Source organism: Phocoena phocoena, chromosome 9, assembly GCF_963924675.1.
Source record: "Phocoena phocoena chromosome 9, mPhoPho1.1, whole genome shotgun sequence".
NCBI classification, from domain to species: domain Eukaryota; kingdom Metazoa; phylum Chordata; class Mammalia; order Artiodactyla; family Phocoenidae; genus Phocoena; species Phocoena phocoena.
In genome coordinates, this window is record NC_089227.1 from 9165670 (window position 1) to 9183913 (window position 18244).

Genomic DNA, 18244 nt, shown 5'->3' on the forward strand with positions numbered 1-18244 from the left:
ATCTACACAGTGTGTGGATCGATACTTTGAGGATGAGTGATGCACCCTCATGATCTATTTCATTTGATAAGTGACTTCACAGTGGAAGCCCATTTAGCTCACCGTTGTGACCTTTTCAAGGAGTGTCAGCAGGTTAGGCCAAGGCCGACTGAGCTAGAAAAGATTCAGTGAGCCACGTTTACATTCAGTTTGTTAGTGATGTTGTGAATGGAAAAGTAACGAAAGGTCCCTCCACCGCAGGTCACTGCAGCTACACCCTGAGGGGGCGGGGGCATAAAGCCTCACAGCTCGGAGCCGGGTACCAGGGGAACCGCTTCTGACAGCCTCCCGAGCAGATGAGGAAGAGAGAGGTGGCGGCTCCTCCTGAGCGCCGTCAGGATGAGCTGTGTGGCCTCTGTGGGTGCATGCCGCTCCAGGGCACCTTGGCAGGGCCCTTCCCTGCAACTAACCCAACAGTGTGGGTGCTCTGAGATGAGGTGGAAGTAAAAGCAAATCCTAAAGTGGATACAGTTGTATAGGGGAACTGAGAAACAAAGGGACTGGGGACCTGCTACAGAGGGCAATGGCACCAGCAAGGGGGGCCAGAGTGAGGGGCCATCGAAGGGACTGGACAGAGGGCGGCATCTTGAAATCGACCTAGGTCGGAAAATGAGGGTGAAACTGCTGCCCTCAGCCCCCAGGGCCATCTCCCTGCTGTCCTTCCATCCTCACTTGACCACCTGTTTGTTCCACCTGTCACTGTGCCCCAACTTGTCAGACCCTACCCCGGGGAGACTGCATATAGGGCCACCATTTGTCCTGCCTGAGACCAGTGGACCCAGAGGTCCAGCCAGACCCAGGACGGGGAAGGATTTCTGGTGAGCTGTCATTGGCCTCAGATAAATGAGGCACTGGGTGGCAAATCTTTTGTGCAAGCTGTCAGTGGAGAGCACAGTCCTGATTGCAGTTAAGTGCAGGGCCACAGCATCAGGGTCTAAAGCTGGGACTGGTTAACCCACGGGCCAACCCCCAACCTAAGAATAGTCTTGACATGGAAAAAGAAAACTATTTTGTGACATGAACATTTTTTTTTAAGCTTTTCTTTTTTTTTTTTTTTTTGGCTTTGGCTGTGTTGGGTTTTTGCATTGCTGCATGCAGGCTTTTCTCTCTAGTTGCGGCGAGTGGGGACTTCTCTTCGTCGTGGTGCGCGGGCTTCTCACTGCGGTGGTTTCTCGTTGCGGAGCACGGTTTCTAGGCTTGTGGGCCTCAGTAGTTGTGGCTCACAGGCTCTAGAGCGCAGGCTCAGTAGTTGTGGTGCACGGGCTTAGTTGCTTCGTCACATGTGGGATCTTCCCGGACCAGGGCTGGAACCCATGTTCCCTGCAGGCAGATTCTTAACCACTGCGCCACCAGGGAAGTCCCATGACGTGAAAATTTTATTGAGTTCAGGTTTCAATGTCTCAAGTTTCACTGGAACAGCCGCATCATTCTTTTCACTTGTTAATTTAATGCAAACCCCAGGCCCAGAGATTGGGGAAGTGAAACCTTGAGGCTCTGTGAGAACTCCCCAAGTACTCCTGAGCTTTGGTTTGGAAAACCCTTCAAAAGCACCAGCCAAAGAGGCAGGGGGAGGGGTGCGAAGGGGGTCTTCAGAGACTGAGAGGATGAAACTTGACCAGAACTTGCTCATGAGAAGCCCCAGGCCTGGCGCAGGGTGGAGCCAAAGCCTGGTCCGGACGGGAGGGTCCCCTCAGAACAATGGGCACAGTGCTGTGAGGCTTGGTTTTATCAGGCGTTTGAAAATAAGCACTTAACAATTTCATTAGATATGTATTCGTTTTAAAGTCTCTGAAGGAGAAAAACCCTTGCATATCAAACAATGTTTCAGAGTTTAAAAAGTGAGTTGACTGATGAGGACCTACTGTAGAGCACAGGGAGCGCCACTCAATGCTCTGTGGTGACCTAAATGGGAAGCAAATCCAAAAAAGGGATCTATGTATACGCGTAGCTGATTCACTTCGCTGTACAGCAGAAACTAACACATTATAAAGCAGCTGTACTCCAATAAAACTTAATTTAAAAAAAGAGACTTTTGATCACGCTTGGTTAGAAATTTTATTCTAGTCTCGAGCTAAAATGAACCCCAAGTTATATTCTAGTCTAGACCCTAAATGTCATAGAATAAATTCTTTTATTCATCCAGGTTAAAAAAAAAAGTGACTTGACTGAAAGACAGTTCTTAAATAAACTAGCTTTTTGAGTAGAGAATCCCAAAGGTAGTACACGGATGACTCAAACTTGGGAAATGCGCTGTCTTCCCTGTGCGAGGGGAGGGATGAGAGAGACCTGCCTCGCGTCCCCAACCCGGACGCCGTGTGGTCGAAGTCTGAGCTGGCCCGTATGGCCACTTGTCAAGGGCCCGCCTGCTCCACAGAGAGGAGTGAGGCCACACCTCTGGGAGGTGAGGACCAAGGTGGGACAGGAGGGCTCCTGGCGCAGCTCCTGGGTCTCACTACTAGAGGGACAGGCAGGCGGGCCCCGAGGACACAAAGGACCCTTCTGGGAAACATCTGGAAGCCTGGACCAGTGGCAAGACTGGGTCTCGGCATGACGAACCCAGACCACCAGCCCCGTGGCTGTGGCGGGCTAAGCCTGGAAGCTGGCTTTGTGGTTCACATCGCAGCGTGGTCACACTTGGAAGGAGTACTGCCTAGGCTCCTGCCCCAAAGGCCTGGGTATCGGCATTTGTTCACCTTTTGTCGAGGTGCAATGTACCTACCCGAAAATCCACGTAGTGCTGAGGTCTGAGAGCTGACGGCTTTTGCGGCCACTGCCACGTCAAGAAAACCCTGCTCAGGGTCCCACCCGTGGCTCGGATGCAGCAGGGCTGGGGACCGCAGAGATGCGGCTGCTTGGGGCGAGGGTGAGATCATAGAGGGTCGGAGTTTCCGACCGTGAGGCACGCCCTGAGGGGAGCCAGGAAGCACAGCTCAGAGCCCCTTGGGAGGGGACGGCAGGCAGGGAGGGCAACCCCTCCCTGGGGCCACAAGAACCCACTTCCTACTTCACCACACTGGCTGCGGGAGGGAGGGCTGGGCCTATGCGAGAGCACCCCTCCCCTGAGCTGCTCTGCACAGGAAGGTCGGGGCAACCTGGCCTGGGTGCTTCCCGCCGGCAGGATGGAGGACGAAGGCCCTGAGTGCGGCAAGCCTGACTTTGTGCTTTTGGACCAAGTGACCATGGAAGACTTCATGGAGAACCTGAAGCTCAGGTAGACCTAGGGCAGGGGCTCCCCTTCTCCCCATCCCCACTCCCGCTGGTCTCCGCCAGCCCCAGCCCGCTGTCTGCGTGACTGCAGGGGGACGTTGGGACAGGAAGGACTGTCGCCTCAGGGCCAGGGCAACCAGCCAGTGCTAGAGCAGGCTTCCCAGACCCGGGCCTCCCACACAGCCCAGGTGCCTCCTGACCCCTCCTCCTGGCAGGTGCCAGGCCCCCGGACCGGGTGGATGCTCCGTCCCCCTAGTGGGGCTGTGCTGGGCCCTGGGGGCTCCAAGGGAAGTGGTCAGGGCCCACCCTGGGGGTGCAGGTGGACAAGCTGAGATGACACTCTCAGGGGGGCATGTGGGGTGCTTCAGGGCATGGCCGGTAGAAGTGACACGGGGCCCTATTTGCCAGAGGGCAGAGGGCAGGGAGGAGTCGGTGGTGGCACCAGGAGCTGGCTTCATCCCTGGACAGCCAGGGGGAGCAGAAGGTGACTGCAGAGCTTGGGGACAGGTCCCACTGACCCCCGATTGCTGAAGTCAGGCCCAGGCGGGCCCTGAGCCAAGGTCAGGGCTGTGGGACGGAGAGTCAGACAGGAAATGAGCTGCTCTCGGGGGCAGAGAGCTAAGCATGCTTTCACCTCATTCCTGTAAACTAGCTTCTGAGACAGGTATTACCATCTCCGTATTAACGATGGAACCCCGAGCCTGGGGCCACACAGCTTGCAGATGGGAGAGTCTGTCTCCAGCAGGTCCCGGGTGTGCAGGGAGCCGAGCCAGGGAACTCGCACGTCCGTCTGAGGCAGCTGAGGAAGAGGAACCCGGGAGCGGCTGTCGGGGGCAGGGCGGGTCCGTCAGGGCAGCAGGCTCCTCCCAGGGCAGAAGCGTCGAGGGAGGGATGATGCACACAGGCACCCTTCCGGGCGACTAGGCTCCTGCAGGGAAGCGCCCAGAACAATGAGGAGGTGCCCGGGGGGAGGGGGGTGGCACCCCTCCCAGTCCCTGCTGTCTGGGTGGGGCTGGGCTGGGTCGCTTCTGCTTCTGGGTCCCCGCCCAGGTCTTGAGGCGGAAACAGCTGCAGGCCCCTCCCTCCACCTCCCACCCGCATCTGCTCCGGTCCTCAACCCAGCTTCCCACACTGCCAGCTCTGCCTTGGCCAGCGAGGCCTGGGGCAAGTCAGTCCCTTAATAAAGTGGGCAGTCATGATTCCCGTGACATCAGGATCCCCGTGGAGAGCAGCTTGGATCCCACCACCACCTCGTGTGGGGTGCGACTCCCGGCACACGGCACCAGGAAGGCTCAAGTCAGCCGGCAACCCCTCTCCCCCACCCCCACTCCCTCGTCTACTCTCAGCCCTGCGGGTGGGCCAGGGCCCCAAGGCTTCCCGCCTGGGCCCAATGCCCCGGGACCTAGGTGTGTGTCCCCGAGGCCCCGAGCACTGAGGACTGGCCCTGCCTGTGCCAGGTTCGAGAAGGGCCACATCTACACGTACATCGGTGAGGTGCTGGTGTCCGTGAACCCCTACCAGGAGCTGCCCCTGTATGGGCCCGAGGCCATCGCCAGGTACCAGGGCCGCGAGCTCTATGAGCGGCCGCCCCACCTGTACGCTGTGGCCAACGCTGCCTACAGGGCGATGAAGCGCCGGTCCAGGGATACCTGCATTGTTATCTCAGGTACCTACCTGCCCTGCAGCCAGGGCCCAGGCTCTGGCTCACAGCCTCCCTGTGCCCCGGTGTTTTCATCTGTCAATGATGGGGAGGTGACTGGAGCACCTGGGAGTGGGGATGGGCACCGGGAGCTGGTTAAGGGGGAGCAACCAGAAATTGTCTGACTGTCCTTCCTTCCGGCAGGGGAGAGTGGGGCAGGAAAGACGGAAGCAAGCAGGCGCATCATGCAGTACATCGCTGCCGTCACCAACCCGAGCCAGAGGGCGGAGGTGGAGAGGTGAGGGCGGGGAGGGGGTGGGGAGGGGCCTCATGCCTGATGGGGGGCAAGAGACACAATGGAGCCCGGCTCAGGCCAAGTTCAGTGGCTGTCAGCAAGCCTCCAGGTGAGCCGCAGCCCGGACCTCTCGACCCAAGGAGAGGCGCGGCCTAGCACGTGGCTGCCCTTCCTCTAGGGACAGGAAGGGAGTGAGGTGCAGAGGGCCGACAGACAGGTGCTGAGCCCTCTCCGGGACGTGATGGAAGTGAAGAGGTTGGCTGGCCTGTCAGGAAGGCCCAGGATGCCAGGCCGGGTGTCAGGGTTTGGGTCAGGAACCCGGAACCCAGGGCCCACCTGCCTGCCAGCTGCTCACCACTGGGGATTTGTAGGAGCTGTGTGGGAGCCCCGGCTCTTCCTGTTGAGGTGGGGTAAGGTGGGGTTCGGGGCAGGAGTGGGGTGGGAACAGCGATGGAAGTTCCCAAGCACACATGGCTGGCAGCACCGAGCGTGCAGACCCAGCTCCTCACTGGGCTGCAGCTTTGGTCTGGAAAGGCAGGGCCAATGCCTTTCAAGGCTCAAGGCTTTACAGGACAACCGCCGTGAGCCCCCTGCAGGTGCCTCTCCCAGCATCTCAGAGTCAAAGGCCTGCAAAGGGCAGCACAGGGTGAGGCCAGGCCCTCAGGCTCCCTCTCCTCCTGTGATGGGGAAGCCTCAGGCGGGGATGCTGGACCTGGGCACGGCCCCCAGCGTGAGGTCTTTGCGCTACAGCCCCTCGGCCCCTCTGCCCCCCCCGCAGGGTCAAGGACGTGCTGCTCAAGTCCACCTGCGTGCTGGAGGCCTTCGGCAACGCTCGCACCAACCGCAACCACAACTCCAGCCGCTTCGGCAAGTACATGGATATCAACTTTGACTTCAAAGGAGACCCCGTGGGGGGACACATCCACAGCTACCTGCTGGAGAAGGTGGGCCTTAACACTGAGACCCTGGGCAGGTGGGCCGCACAAAGGCCTCCCTTGGGGGGACCAGGAAAAGCTGCCCCACCACGCCGAGCCCCCCAGGCCTGGCATCCTGGGGACAGGAACCTACCTTCTCAGGTGTCCCAGCTTCACTGGGCGGGGCTCCCCCTGAAGCCAGGTCAGCCACCACCCCCACCTGCACTGCCCCAGGGGCTCTGGGACAGGTCCCCCGGGGTGGGGCCAGCGTCCAGGCCTCCGTCCAGCTGCTCCTCTCTCCTCAGTCTCGGGTCCTCAAGCAGCACGTGGGCGAGAGGAACTTCCATGCCTTCTACCAGGTGAGCCAAAGCAGGCAGGGGGAGACCTGCAGGGAAGGCCTTCTGATTGCCCCACCCACAGTCCCTTTCCCTCCCCTCTCCCTCTGTGCCATCGCCCCGGCCCCGCCCCTACTGCAGTGGGAGCTCCCTGGACGTGGCTGTGTGTACACCTCGTCTGACTCTGACGTGGGGTCCCCCTGGACGCGGGCAGGGCAGCGTCCACACCATGTCTGACACTGAGGTGGATTCTGGACAATGATAGTGTCTACACTGGGTTAGACCCACTGAGGTGGTGTCTCCCTGGACTCAGGTGGTTACACCATGTTTGGCCCACTGAGGCGGGATCTCCTTGGACCTGGGTGGTATCTGCATTCTTTCTGACTCACCGAAGTGCGTCTGCCTGGACATTGGCAGCATCTACATCGTGTCTAATCACGGAAGTAGGTCCTCCCAGGACACAGGCAATGTCTGCAATGTGTCTGACCTCTGAAGTGGGTCTCTGTGGACTCAGGTGGTATCTACACCATGTCTGGCCACTGAAGTGGTCTTTCCCTGGATAGGTGTGGTGTCTACACAGTATCTGACCCAGAAGTAGGTTCTCCCTGGGCTCAGGCGGTGTCCACACCATCACTGTGCTGACCCACACCATGAATTTGTTGGGTCAGCGGTGGTTGAAGGACGCGTCTGTTTGTCCTGCGTACGTGGGTGGGGTCTTTGGAGCTCAGGGGCCTAACGGAGGGGTGTCGGGTCCTCCAGGTGCTGCGGGGCTGTGAGGACAAAGAGCTGCAAGAACTGCACCTGCAGAGAAACCCTGCGCTGTATAATTTCACCCGCCAGGGGGCGGGGCTCAGTGTGAGTGGGGGCAGGGAGCCGAGGCTCTAATCACGCTTAGTCCCAGGACCCTGGTGCTAGTGGCCAGTGACTTCAGCAGGGGCCAGGGCGGTGTGCACGGCTCAGAGGGACTGGTGGGGCCCTGACTCGGCAGGCTTTCAGTTGGAGGAATCGGGGCTCAGCACCGGGATGGGGGTGCAGTGGGTGAGCATGCTCACTGGGACAGAGGAATCGAGGCTCAGCGTGGCACCGGGGTGCTGGGACCTTTCTCCCCCAGGTCCTGGACAGTGACGAGAAGAGCCACCACCAGGCGGTGACAGAGGCCATGCGGGTGATCGGCTTCAGTCCTGAGGAGGTGGCCTCCGTGCACCGGATCCTGGCCGCCATTCTGCACCTGGTGAGCCTGGCTGTGGGCTCTGCGGCCATTTCCCCATGTGGTGCCCTGGCCGGGTGCCTCCTCTGGAGGAGGAGACTGGCCTCTGACAACCAGCCCTGTAACTGGCCCACTTCTCCCTCTGCTGAAACTGAGTTGCTTTGGCTATGGGTTCCCACAGGCCGGTCCCTGAGCCGTGGGCCCTGCATGCCCAGAATGGGCCTGGTCCTTGTCTGGTAGATCAGCCCAGACTTAGCAGGCAAGGGCAGTCTGGGCTCAGTAAAGCTGAACACATGCAGACTGGCCTTTTGCTTCCGTCACCTAAGAGCTGTGTGGCCTTGGGCAGGTTACTCAGTGCCTCTGAGCCTTAGTTCTCTCTGAGGAAGCATGAGGAATGGGTAGCACATAGCCAGCTGCAGAAGGATGCAGTGGGACCATTCACATGACGTTCGGGTGGGAAGCCTTGGGGGAGGCTCTGGCGTGCTCCAGGAAGCGCTCCCCTCTCTCTCTCTGGCTGTGTATGTGGTAGAAGCCAAGCTCTACTGTACCCCGCGTCCCTGCCTCCCCCCGTCCCCCCAGGGGCAGAGGGGTGCAGCAGGCTCCTCTGAGGCGCGGAGCCTGACTTCATGGTTCCCGCATCACCAGGGAAACATCAAGTTTGTGGAGCTGGAGGAGAGCAGTCTGGAGCAGAGGGGCCTGGCGGTGACTGATGAGGTGCTGGTGGACCACGTGGCTGAGCTGACGGCCACACCCCGGGGGATGGTGCTGCGCTGCCTGCTGGCTCGCACCGTGGCCTCGGGAGGCAGGGAACTCATCGAGAAGGGCCACACTGCGGCCGAGGCCAGCTATGCCCGGGACGCCTGTGCCAAGGTGCTCTGGAGGTGGGGGGGCAACCTGGAGGCCTTCCCGGAGGAGACGAGGCCAGAGGCAGTCAGAGACAGCTGGCTCCTGGCCTCTTCCCAGGCAGTGTACCAGCGGCTGTTTGAGTGGGTGGTGGACCGGATCAACCGTGTCATGGAACCACGGGACCGGGACCCCCGACGCGACGGCAAGGACACAGTCATCGGCGTGCTGGACATCTACGGCTTCGAGGTGTTCCCTGTCAACAGGTGGGTAGCCCTGCCACCACACCCTGACCCCGCCCACCCTCTAAGGCCGCCTTAGTCCTGGGGAGCTCGGCTGGGCTGGGTCAGTGCCGGTCGGTCCCTGGCCCCAGGCTCGTGCCTTCAAGCCGGCCTCAGCTGTGCTGCCGTCCACTGGTGCCTGGGAAGGCGAGATCTCGGCTCACTTCCCCTCGCTGGGACTCCCAGATCCACTCCAGGGCATGCGTGCTGGACTTGGGGGCAGGCGGGTAAAAGAGCGGCCCGGAGCGGGAGATGCTCCCCGACAGAGAAGCCACTTGGGACGCCTGGCACCAGCGCCCTCAGGCAAACTTCTAGGGATCTGTTTGCGGGGAAGCCTGCCATTTGTTGCGCTCGATCCCCGTGGAGCCAAAGCCCTGAGGTGGGCAGTCAAGGCATGACTCTCAGCGGCCCCTCCGCCCCCAGCTTCGAGCAGTTCTGCATCAATTACTGCAACGAGAAGCTGCAGCAGCTCTTCATCCAGCTCATCCTGAAGCAGGAGCAGGAAGAGTACGAGCGGGAGGGCATCGCCTGGCGGAGCGTGAGTGCCGGGCCGTCCTGCACAGCGCGGGCCCTGAGGGAGAGGCATGGCGCTGGGCGGGCTGGTGTGTGCAGAGGAGGGCGAGGGGAGCGGGCGCCGGGCAGGAACTCAGGCGCGAGGCCGGCCGACGGGGCTCGGGAGCTGCCCTGTTTGCCCTCCTGCAGGTGGAGTACTTCAACAACGCCACCATCGTGGACCTGGTGGAGCGGCCCCACAGGGGCATCCTGGCTGTGCTGGATGAGGCCTGCGGCAGCGCGGGCCCCATCACCGACCGGATCTTCCTGCAGACCCTGGACACGCACCACCGCAACCATCCGCACTACACCAGCCGCCAGGTGCCCCTCTGCCCCTGCGGTCGCCCCCGCCCTGTGCACCCCCGGCTGGTCCCAGCACTGGAAAGGGCACCACAGGTGCCACGCTGCCTGTCTTGGGGTGGGGGTGGGGTCCTTGGCGGTGGCTCAGCCTTCTCTGCAGGACTGCCCCCCCTCCCCCAGATCCCCCCACACCTTCTGTGCCTTGACCTGGCCTGCCCCCCCGCCATAGCTCTGCCCCACAGACAAGACCATGGAGTTTGGCCGAGACTTCCGGATCAAGCACTATGCAGGGGATGTCATGTAAGGGCCCCCCACTGAGCGTCTGGTCCCCCCCTCTGCCCCTTCCCCTTTTTAAGGCACTGAAAATATGCCCTTCACCAGATTCACAAGTAAAAAGCATACATACAATGGAGCTTTTAAGATAGCGATTCTCAGCCCTGACTGTATCATACAATCTTCTGGGAAGCTTTTTAAAAAATGCCCATTTCTGGGAGAGGGGCTGGAGATTCCGAGGTGCAGCCAGGGTGGACCTCTGCTCCTAGCCCAGGGCCAGTTCTTGTCACGCTTTGAGCAAAGCCTGCACATCCAGGTGCAGGCCAGCAAGGAGGAGCAGAGGGGTGAGAGGCTGTGTCTCTGACAAGCTCCCAGGCCAGATGGACACTGCGGGTCCTCAGGCCACACACTGAGTACCGAGGCCCCAGGTGTCTTCCAGGGGTGGCCATGATTATTATTAATTTCCCTGTCACTCACCTCACCTGGAAGTGGATCTGAGGTGACACAGAGAGAGGCACAAGTGTCCAACGTGTCCTTCGCAAGGAGAAGAAATAAGAGTCCAAAAGACGAAGCCACCAGAAGTCAGATCCCATGGCCTTGAGCCTTTCTAGGAGCTGCAAGCGAAGCCAAGATTTTAGCGCTGAGCTTTCTAACAGTCAAAGGGCGAGACGATGAATCTGAGGCTCTCAGTGCCACTGGAACAAAATAGACCAATGACTCAGGAGTTCCTGGTTGTAATTGTAATCGCCGATGTATTTGGAAACTCAGGAGGCACTGTTCTGAGCTCGTGGTCTCTGTTGAGGTACAGAGAGTTTAAGTAACTTGTCCTAGGTCAGGTCACACCGCATGTATGTGCTAGAGCCAGGGTTCAGTGATGCGACATTTGGCACCTCTCAGGAGAGAAACTTTGGAGGGAGGAGGGCTTATGTGATGAGAGGGAAGACAGAAAGGAGAGGGAAAAGAAGACGAGCACGTGAGGAGGAAGGAAGAGAGGCTGACCAGGTGGGGGGAGGGGGAGGGGCATGCTGGGGGCCGTCCGAGGGCCCCGTCTCCTCAGTGGCCCTGTCCCCCCCGACCAGGTACTCGGTGGAGGGCTTCATTGACAAGAACAGAGACTCCCTCTTCCAGGACTTCAAGCGGCTGCTGTACAACAGGTGAGCAGGCTCTGTGGGCATGCGTGTGGGCACCAGAGGGCGAGGGCCCAGGGGCTCTGGGCGGAAGGACCTTCAGACACTCCGGTCTGACCCTCACAGACAGCCTGAGGGTCAAAGCTGAGGCCATGAAGCTTACAAATGGCCAGGCTGGGGTGTGGGCTGTCCTGGAGGGCGGCTGGCCATGCAACCTGTGTCCACAGCACGGACCCCACCCTGCGGGCCATGTGGCCAGATGGGCAGCAGGACATCACGGAGGTGACCAAGCGCCCCCTGACGGCTGGCACGCTCTTCAAGAACTCCATGGTGGCCCTGGTGGAAAACCTGGCCTCCAAGGTACACCCCCCCCCCCAACCCCACCTTGAGTCTGGATCCTTCCGGATCCTTCTGTTTCCTCTCTGCTGCGAGCCACAACCCCTCCAGCAGGGAGGGACCGGCCGCTGCACAGGTTAAGATGCCCTGGACCAGGCCGAGGCTTGAGTAAATGCAGGGTCCCAGCAGCCTTCCCCTAGCCTCATTGCCTCTTGGGGATGGGCTGGGGGAGACCTTGCTCAGAGCTTGGGTTGGCCCAGCCCTGGTGCTGCCCAGATACGGGTTAGCTTCTGGAAGCTGGGGTCACGGGGACAGGAAAGTGGCAGGAGCACCTCATAGAGCTTGGGGCCCAAAGTCAGAGGGGCAGTGGAAGGACGCAGAATATCCAGAGACTCAGCAGGGCCTCTGGGAAGCGAAAGGAAGGACTAAGGGGCTTTGCTGCCCGGTCAGAACCTGGCTCTGGGCCAGCCTCCTGCCCGCACCCAGCACTGGGCTCCCAGGTCCCATGCTGCCCGCCAGCCCTCATCCCCAGTCTCCTCCTGGCCTCAGCCTTCGGCCTGCCCGCGGGCCCTCAGCCTCCCCTTCCCCCGAGAGCCTCTTCCCCACACGGACTGATGGCAGAGTGGGAGGATGGAGATGGCAGAATGGAGACATCTCGGTTGCTGCCCCTGCAGGGTGACTGTAGGGCCGTGACACTGGCCCCTCCGAGTGTCCTTTGTCCCCACAGGAGCCCTTCTACGTCCGCTGCATCAAGCCCAATGAGGACAAGGTGGCCGCGAAGCTGGATGAGGGCCACTGTCGCCACCAGGTCGCATACCTGGGGCTGCTGGAGAACGTGAGGGTCCGCAGGGCCGGCTTCGCTTCCCGCCAGCCCTATTCTCGATTCCTGCTCAGGTACGGCCCCCTCTCCCGGGGGCGTGTCCTTGAGGGGTTCCAGCAGCGGGCCGCGGGTGCCCAAAGCAGCGGGCGCTTTTCAGACTTCAAGGCGGGAGCCTGCATGCATGGCGTCGTGGTGGGCGGGGGCAAATGGGGGCGGGGCGAGTCAAGGCGGGGCGAGTCCGCACTCCTCCACAGGGTCTGGCGCCCACTGCCCGGTCCTTCTGTGACAGGTACAAGATGACCTGTGAGTACACGTGGCCAAACCACCTGCTGGGCTCCGATAGGGCAGCCGTGAGCGCCCTCCTGGAGCAGCACGGGCTGCAGGGGGACGTCGCCTTCGGCCACAGCAAACTCTTCATCCGTTCGCCCCGGACGCTGGTCACGCTGGAGCAGAGCCGCGCGTGTCTCATCCCCATCATCGTGCTGCTGCTACAGAAGGTGCGGCGGGGCTGGACGGCCCCCAGGGAGGGTGTGGGGGGATGGGCAGGAGAGGGCTGTGTGCGCTACCTGGGGGGAGGGGAGAGATGGATGTGTACCACCCGGAGTTGGGGGGATGTGCGTGCACTGAGGGGAGCACAGGCACACTTCCAAGTACCGGGGGAGCCCCCGCTCGCAGGTGACAAACCGACGCTGAAACTGACTTAAGCAAAACGTGGGGCTGTTGTTCGGTTCCCCTCTGTTCTGTGGCCACCAGGCTCAGGCCCAGGTGCTCAAAACAAGACACTCAGGAACCTGGCTTCCTTCCTTCCTTTCTTTTTTCCTTCTTTTCTTCCATTTATTCTGAAAGATTTCAGACCTGGAGAAAAGCGCGCAGAATGGTGTGCTCTATTCCTACAGGCTACTGCCCTGTGTCAAGCATGTCACATGACCAACGTGATTTTGGGTAGACATCGCACCTCTATCCCAGTTACTCTGAAGCAAATCATTTCATTTATAATCATGTCAGTATGTCTTCCCAAAGGATAAGGATTCTCCCACCTCTCCCCATAACGTTCTATTTTTAACATTTCAAACCTGCAGAAAAGTGGAAAGATTCGTACGATTACTATTCACCTGGATTGCTCCAATCATGTTCTCCCCTCCCCCCCATCTCTGTCTCTCTCTTTCTCCATACGCACATACAGATACTCACATATGCATACATTTGTATTTTTTCCCAAACCATATAAAGCAATGACACCCCTAAATCCTTCAGCATGCATATCCTAAGAACAAGGTCATCCATCTTTATAAACACACTGACATTAGCACATTCAAGAAGCCTAACACTGGGAGTTCCCTGGCGGTGCAGTGGTTAGGGCCCTGCGCTTCCACTGCAGGGGGCATGGGTTCCATCTCTGGTGGGGGAACTAAGATCCCGCGTGCTGCAGGGCATGGCCAAAAAAAAAAAAAAGAAACCTAACACTGATAAAATATATTCTACACATCTGAATGTCTAATATGTAGGCCATATTTAAATTTCTGAAAGGGTCCCACTATGACCCATTACATCTTTTATTTTTTAATTTTTAATGGTATGGTAGAGCAGTCTTTTTTTTTTTTTTTTGGCTGTGTTGGGTCTTCGTTGCTGCGCGGGGGCTTTCTCTAGTTGCGGCGAACGGGGGCTACTCTTCGTTGTGGTGCCTGAGCTTCTCACCGCGGTGGCTTCTCTTGTTGCGGAGCACGGGCTCTAGGTGCGCGGGCTTCAGTAGGTGTGGCACGCAGGCTTAGTTGCTCCGCAGAATGTGGACCTTCTTGACCCAGGGATTGAACCCGTGTCCCCTGCATTGGCAGGCGGATTCTTAACCCCTGCGCCACCAGGGAAGTCCCCCATTACATCTTTTAAAAACCCAGAATCCAACTAAGGACGACACACTGCATTTCATTGTTACCTCTGTTATCTCCTATAACACACAGGGGTTTTTTTTTTAAGAACGTGACCTAATAGCATCACAGAAACAGGATTTAGAAAGTTCACGCTGACTTGCTGCCGTCCTGTCCAGTCAATAACCACACGTCCCCAGTCGTGTCCTCAGTCTGTTCAACTCAGGGTCTATACGTTGCTTAAGTCTCTTTTAATCTGTGGGTTCGCTGGGCCGCTTGCCTTGTAGGATCTTCAGTCTGGGTTTTGATGGTTACATTCTCGGGTGCCCCTCCATTTTGGGGTCTCCTAAGGTGAGGGAGGCGGGGCCTGGCAGGGCCTAATGGAGCACCACCTCCCACTGGCCCCCCAGGCATGGCGGGGCACGCTGGCCAGGCGGCACTTCCGGCGACTGAGGGCCGTCTACACCATCATGCGCTGGTTCCGGAGGCACAAGGTGCGCGCTCACCTAGCAGAGATGCAGCGGCGATTCCAGGCTGCACGGCAGCCCCCGCTCTACGGCCGTGACCTTGTGTGGCCGCTGCCCCCTGCTGTGCTACAGCCTTTCCAGGACATCTGCCAGGCGCTCTTCTGCAGGTACTCGCCCTCTGCCACCGCCCCTCACTCTTTTCCACTCAGCTAGAGCCCACTGAACACCCGGACCGGGCCATCTGAACCCCTTGGTGCTACCCAGGAGACAGGTGGTCCCACTGGATAAGCAGAAAACAGGGGGCTGTGCACATCAGCTGGCTACCCACACCCCACAGCCGGTGGAAGATTCCTAACGCCCCCAGCACCATTCTGGACATCTGGAGGGGATGCAGGCCTCCATCTCCTTGCTAGAGGCTTGCAGGGAGGGTGGTGGGTCAGAGCTAGAAGTGGGGGAAACTCTGCAACTGAGCAGGGCTTTGAAGGCTGAGTAGGAGTTCTTTAGGAGAGGTGTGAAGGGCAACCAGCATGCTCAGAGCAGGAGAGGCCACCTTCCACTGCGACCAGGGAGGCTGGGACACAGAGGGTGGCTAGTGCCTGGCTGAGGGGCCTGGCCTTATCCTGTGGGGGAAGGGACATGAAAAGGCACTAACGTGTGTTCTCAGGAAAAGGGGCAGAACCAGGAGTAGGGAAGGGTGAGGCTGCACAGGCGTCTGTCTGACCACCTGGCCCTCTCCAGGTGGCGGGCCCGGCAGCTGGTGAAGAACATCCCCCCTTCAGACATGGCTCAGATCAAGGCCAAGGTGGCTGCCATGGCGGCCCTGCAGGAGCTGCGACAGGACTGGGGCTGCCGGCGGGCCTGGGCCCGGGACTACTTGTCCTCCGTAAGTGTCAGGGCTGTGGGGTCTGGGTGCCAAGGAGAGGCTCAAGGCTGAAACCTTGCCCATGTCCACCTCAGTTGTCCTCTCCCTGAGCCTGGCTGTCCTGTGGGCTGTATCCCTCTGTTCCTGCCCCTGGCCTCTGAAGTTCAAGGGTTTTCACTCAGAACCAGCTAGCCTGGGCTTTACTCAGCACCTCCCCCTCTGTGTTCCTGTGTTTTCAGGGCAGCCCCCCCATTCTCCGGCACAGATCCCCCTTCTTAGGCACAGCCCCCTGACTCCATGCCATGGCCCCCCTTGGCCCACACGGGTGCTGTGAGCCACCCCCTGGCCCCATTCTGCAGGGGATGAAGCCTTAGGGGCGAGAGGTTTGCCCAGGTGGGTGGCTTGGCATGGAGGAGCGAGGTCCCACCCAGCCCCTTCCATCTCTCAGTCTGCCCGGGCCTGGCATGGGGAGCAGGGCTGGTGGGTGGTGTGGACGGCACAGACATGTGTGCCTAGAACCTCAGGGCTGCAGGGGATCTGTGCGGTGGGCCTTAAGGAAGCCAGTGTGGCAGGTGGACCCACCAGGAGGCTGGCGCATGGCCTGACGAGGTTCTCTGAGGTCAAGGATAACTGTGCCAATTCCCTGAGAGTTGCTGTCAGTCAAGCATGGTCCCAAGACTCCATCCCAGGCAGCCCCCATCTGTCCTCAGGCCACAGACAACCCCACAGCCTCAGACCTGTTTGCTCAGCGACTGAAGACGCTTCGGGAAAAGGACGGCTTCGGGGCCGTGCTCTTCTCCAGCCATGTCCGAAAGGTGAGCAGTGGATGCAGGGCTGCAGGCCCGTGGCAGCCCTGGCCCAGGCCTAGCTTAGAGGTTTCACAGCTGACCCTGAAACTTCAAAAGTCGTCAGCTCCAGCCCAGTCAGTGAGAGAGTGGCCTCAGGGAGGCGAGGCCACTGGCCACACCTGCTGGGGAGCCCCCTGGGGCAGGCAAGTGACCCTGAGAGCACCTGTCCCGCAGGTGAATCGCTTCAACAAAAGCCGGGACCGGGCGCTTCTGCTCACAGACCGGCACCTCTACAAGCTGGAGCCAGGCCGGCAGTACCGGGTGATGCGGGCCGTGCCCCTGGACGTGGTAAGCCCTGTGCGGGGGCGGGGCCATCCGTGAGGCCCTAGCTGGCCCGGTGTCCTGCTGGGCACTGCCAGGCCCCTCCCTCATGCCTACCTGGGATGACTGGAGCTTTCTGGAGCTCAGCATCAGCTCAGGCTGGCAACTCCTCCCCCGCCCCATGCGCCCCTGCTGAACAGCCTGCAGAGCCCCATCCTCAGCCTCCTCGCCCCCCTCCTGCTCCACTCTTTGGCAGAACGAAATGCCAAATGGCCCCTCTTCCCCACATCTGTGCCAGTGCCTGCCCGGGGGTCTCCGCCACTGGACCACGTGGAGCTGGCTGCAGTGGGTGGCTGCCACCCGCCTTTCACCCCTCTGTCCAGTTCTGTGACCCACTTGCTCCCTGGAGTCGCAGCTCATATTCCCACAGGCCAAGGGGCAACCCAGGGCAGGGACTGAGGCTGGGGGTCCCTGTAACTGTCAGGCTGGAGGACCATCCGGTATGGTGGCCACGACCCGTGTGGCTATTTAAATGCAATGAAAAGGAAAGAAAAGTAAAAGTTCAGCTCCTCAGTGGCACCAGCACGTTCAGGTGCTGGAGAGCCACAGGTGAGCAGTGGTGCCATGTTAGACTGTGCAGATCTAGAACATTCCATTAGGGCAAAAAGCCCTCGTGTGCGGTGCGCCCTGCCCGACCCTCGCCTTTATGGGCAGAACCAGAGAGGGAGGAAGGGGACCTAGAGGGAGCAGCAGGGTTGTGGGGCCTGGGGGAGAGGAGGGGAGCTCGGGAGAGGCCGAGGGGGGCGGGCGGGGTGCTGGGGAGGGGAAGATGTGTGCGGGGGGCGGGCCTGTGCTCCTGGGCTGTGGGGTGGAGGTGCAGGTTTGGGGAGGAGGGCCTGCCGCGCCCCTGACCCTGAGACCCCGCCCCCTTCAGGTGACCGGGCTGAGCGTGACCAGCGGGCGGGACCAGCTGGTGGTGCTGCACGCGCGGGGCTACGACGACCTGGTGGTGTGTCTGCACCGCTCCCGGCCGCCGCTGGATAACCGCGTCGGGGAGCTGGTGGGCGTGCTGGCCGCGCACTGCCAGGGGTGAGTCTCGGGGCGCGGGGGCGGCTGCGGGGCTGCGGAGCCCTGCCCGTCCTGACCCTGACCTCCCTCCTTCAGGGAGGGCCGGGCCCTGGAGGTCCGCGTCTCCGACTGCATCCCGCTGACCCAGCGCGGGGCTCGGCGCCTGGTCTCCGTGGAGCCCAAGCCGGAGCAGCCAGAGCCGGATTTCCGCTGCAGCCGCGGTGCCTTCACCCTCCTGTGGCCCGGCTGCTGAGCCGGCCTACCCGCCCGCACCGGGGCCTGGCCGAGGGGTTCTCCACCCGCGCCCACACCGGGGAAAGAGCGCAGTCTCGCAGTGCAGTAAAGGACGCTGAGTCTGTGACGGGCGTAGGCTTGTGTCCGGGGGCGGACAGTCTCCAGCCACCGCCGATTTGGCAAACCTCACCCCAGTGTCCTCTGCTGACCCCTGCATCCAAGGCTGCCCCTCTTGGGTTTCCGAATGTCCCCAGAGCCTTGGTCTCTTTCTCTCTCCTGCCCTCCTGTAGGACTGCATTGTTCCTATTGGGCCATTGGGGAAGCTTGGGGGTCCCAGGGCCATCTTGGGACGGGGCTTGGGCAGAGCACACACTGGGGGCACACACTGTCCCAGCTGCTGTCTGTGTCGGTGCTGGGTATGGGCATCCCACGGCCTGGGAACCCTACCTCTGGGACACCGGTAGCCAGGACTCC

General features: G+C 60.5%; 1 protein-coding gene across 1 annotated transcript; it reads left to right on the top strand.

The window, feature by feature from the left end:
• Positions 1-3158: 3158 nt before the first annotated feature.
• MYO1G (myosin IG) lies at positions 3159-17789 on the top strand. The gene is made up of 22 exons (XM_065884357.1): positions 3159-3250; positions 4704-4912; positions 5090-5183; positions 5959-6124; positions 6400-6453; positions 7189-7284; positions 7541-7660; positions 8282-8506; positions 8600-8745; positions 9184-9298; positions 9463-9633; positions 9842-9912; positions 10965-11039; positions 11240-11372; positions 12076-12242; positions 12458-12665; positions 14441-14664; positions 15236-15380; positions 16070-16174; positions 16382-16495; positions 17403-17557; positions 17633-17789. Exons 1-22 carry the CDS (start codon positions 3159-3161, stop codon positions 17787-17789), a joined length of 3042 nt encoding a protein of 1013 aa, XP_065740429.1.
• Positions 17790-18244: the final 455 nt, after the last annotated feature.

Excerpts from the sequence above, each read along its gene's own strand:
- MYO1G (XM_065884357.1), top strand. The coding sequence starts at position 3,159 with ATGGAGGACGAAGGCCCTGAGTGCGGCAAGCCTGACTTTGTGCTTTTG. Across the intron at positions 11,373-12,075 it reads TGGAAAACCTGGCCTCCAAG|GAGCCCTTCTACGTCCGCTG; the intron begins GTACACCCCCCC and ends TTGTCCCCACAG. Across the intron at positions 17,558-17,632 it reads CTGGCCGCGCACTGCCAGGG|GGAGGGCCGGGCCCTGGAGG; the intron begins GTGAGTCTCGGG and ends TCCCTCCTTCAG.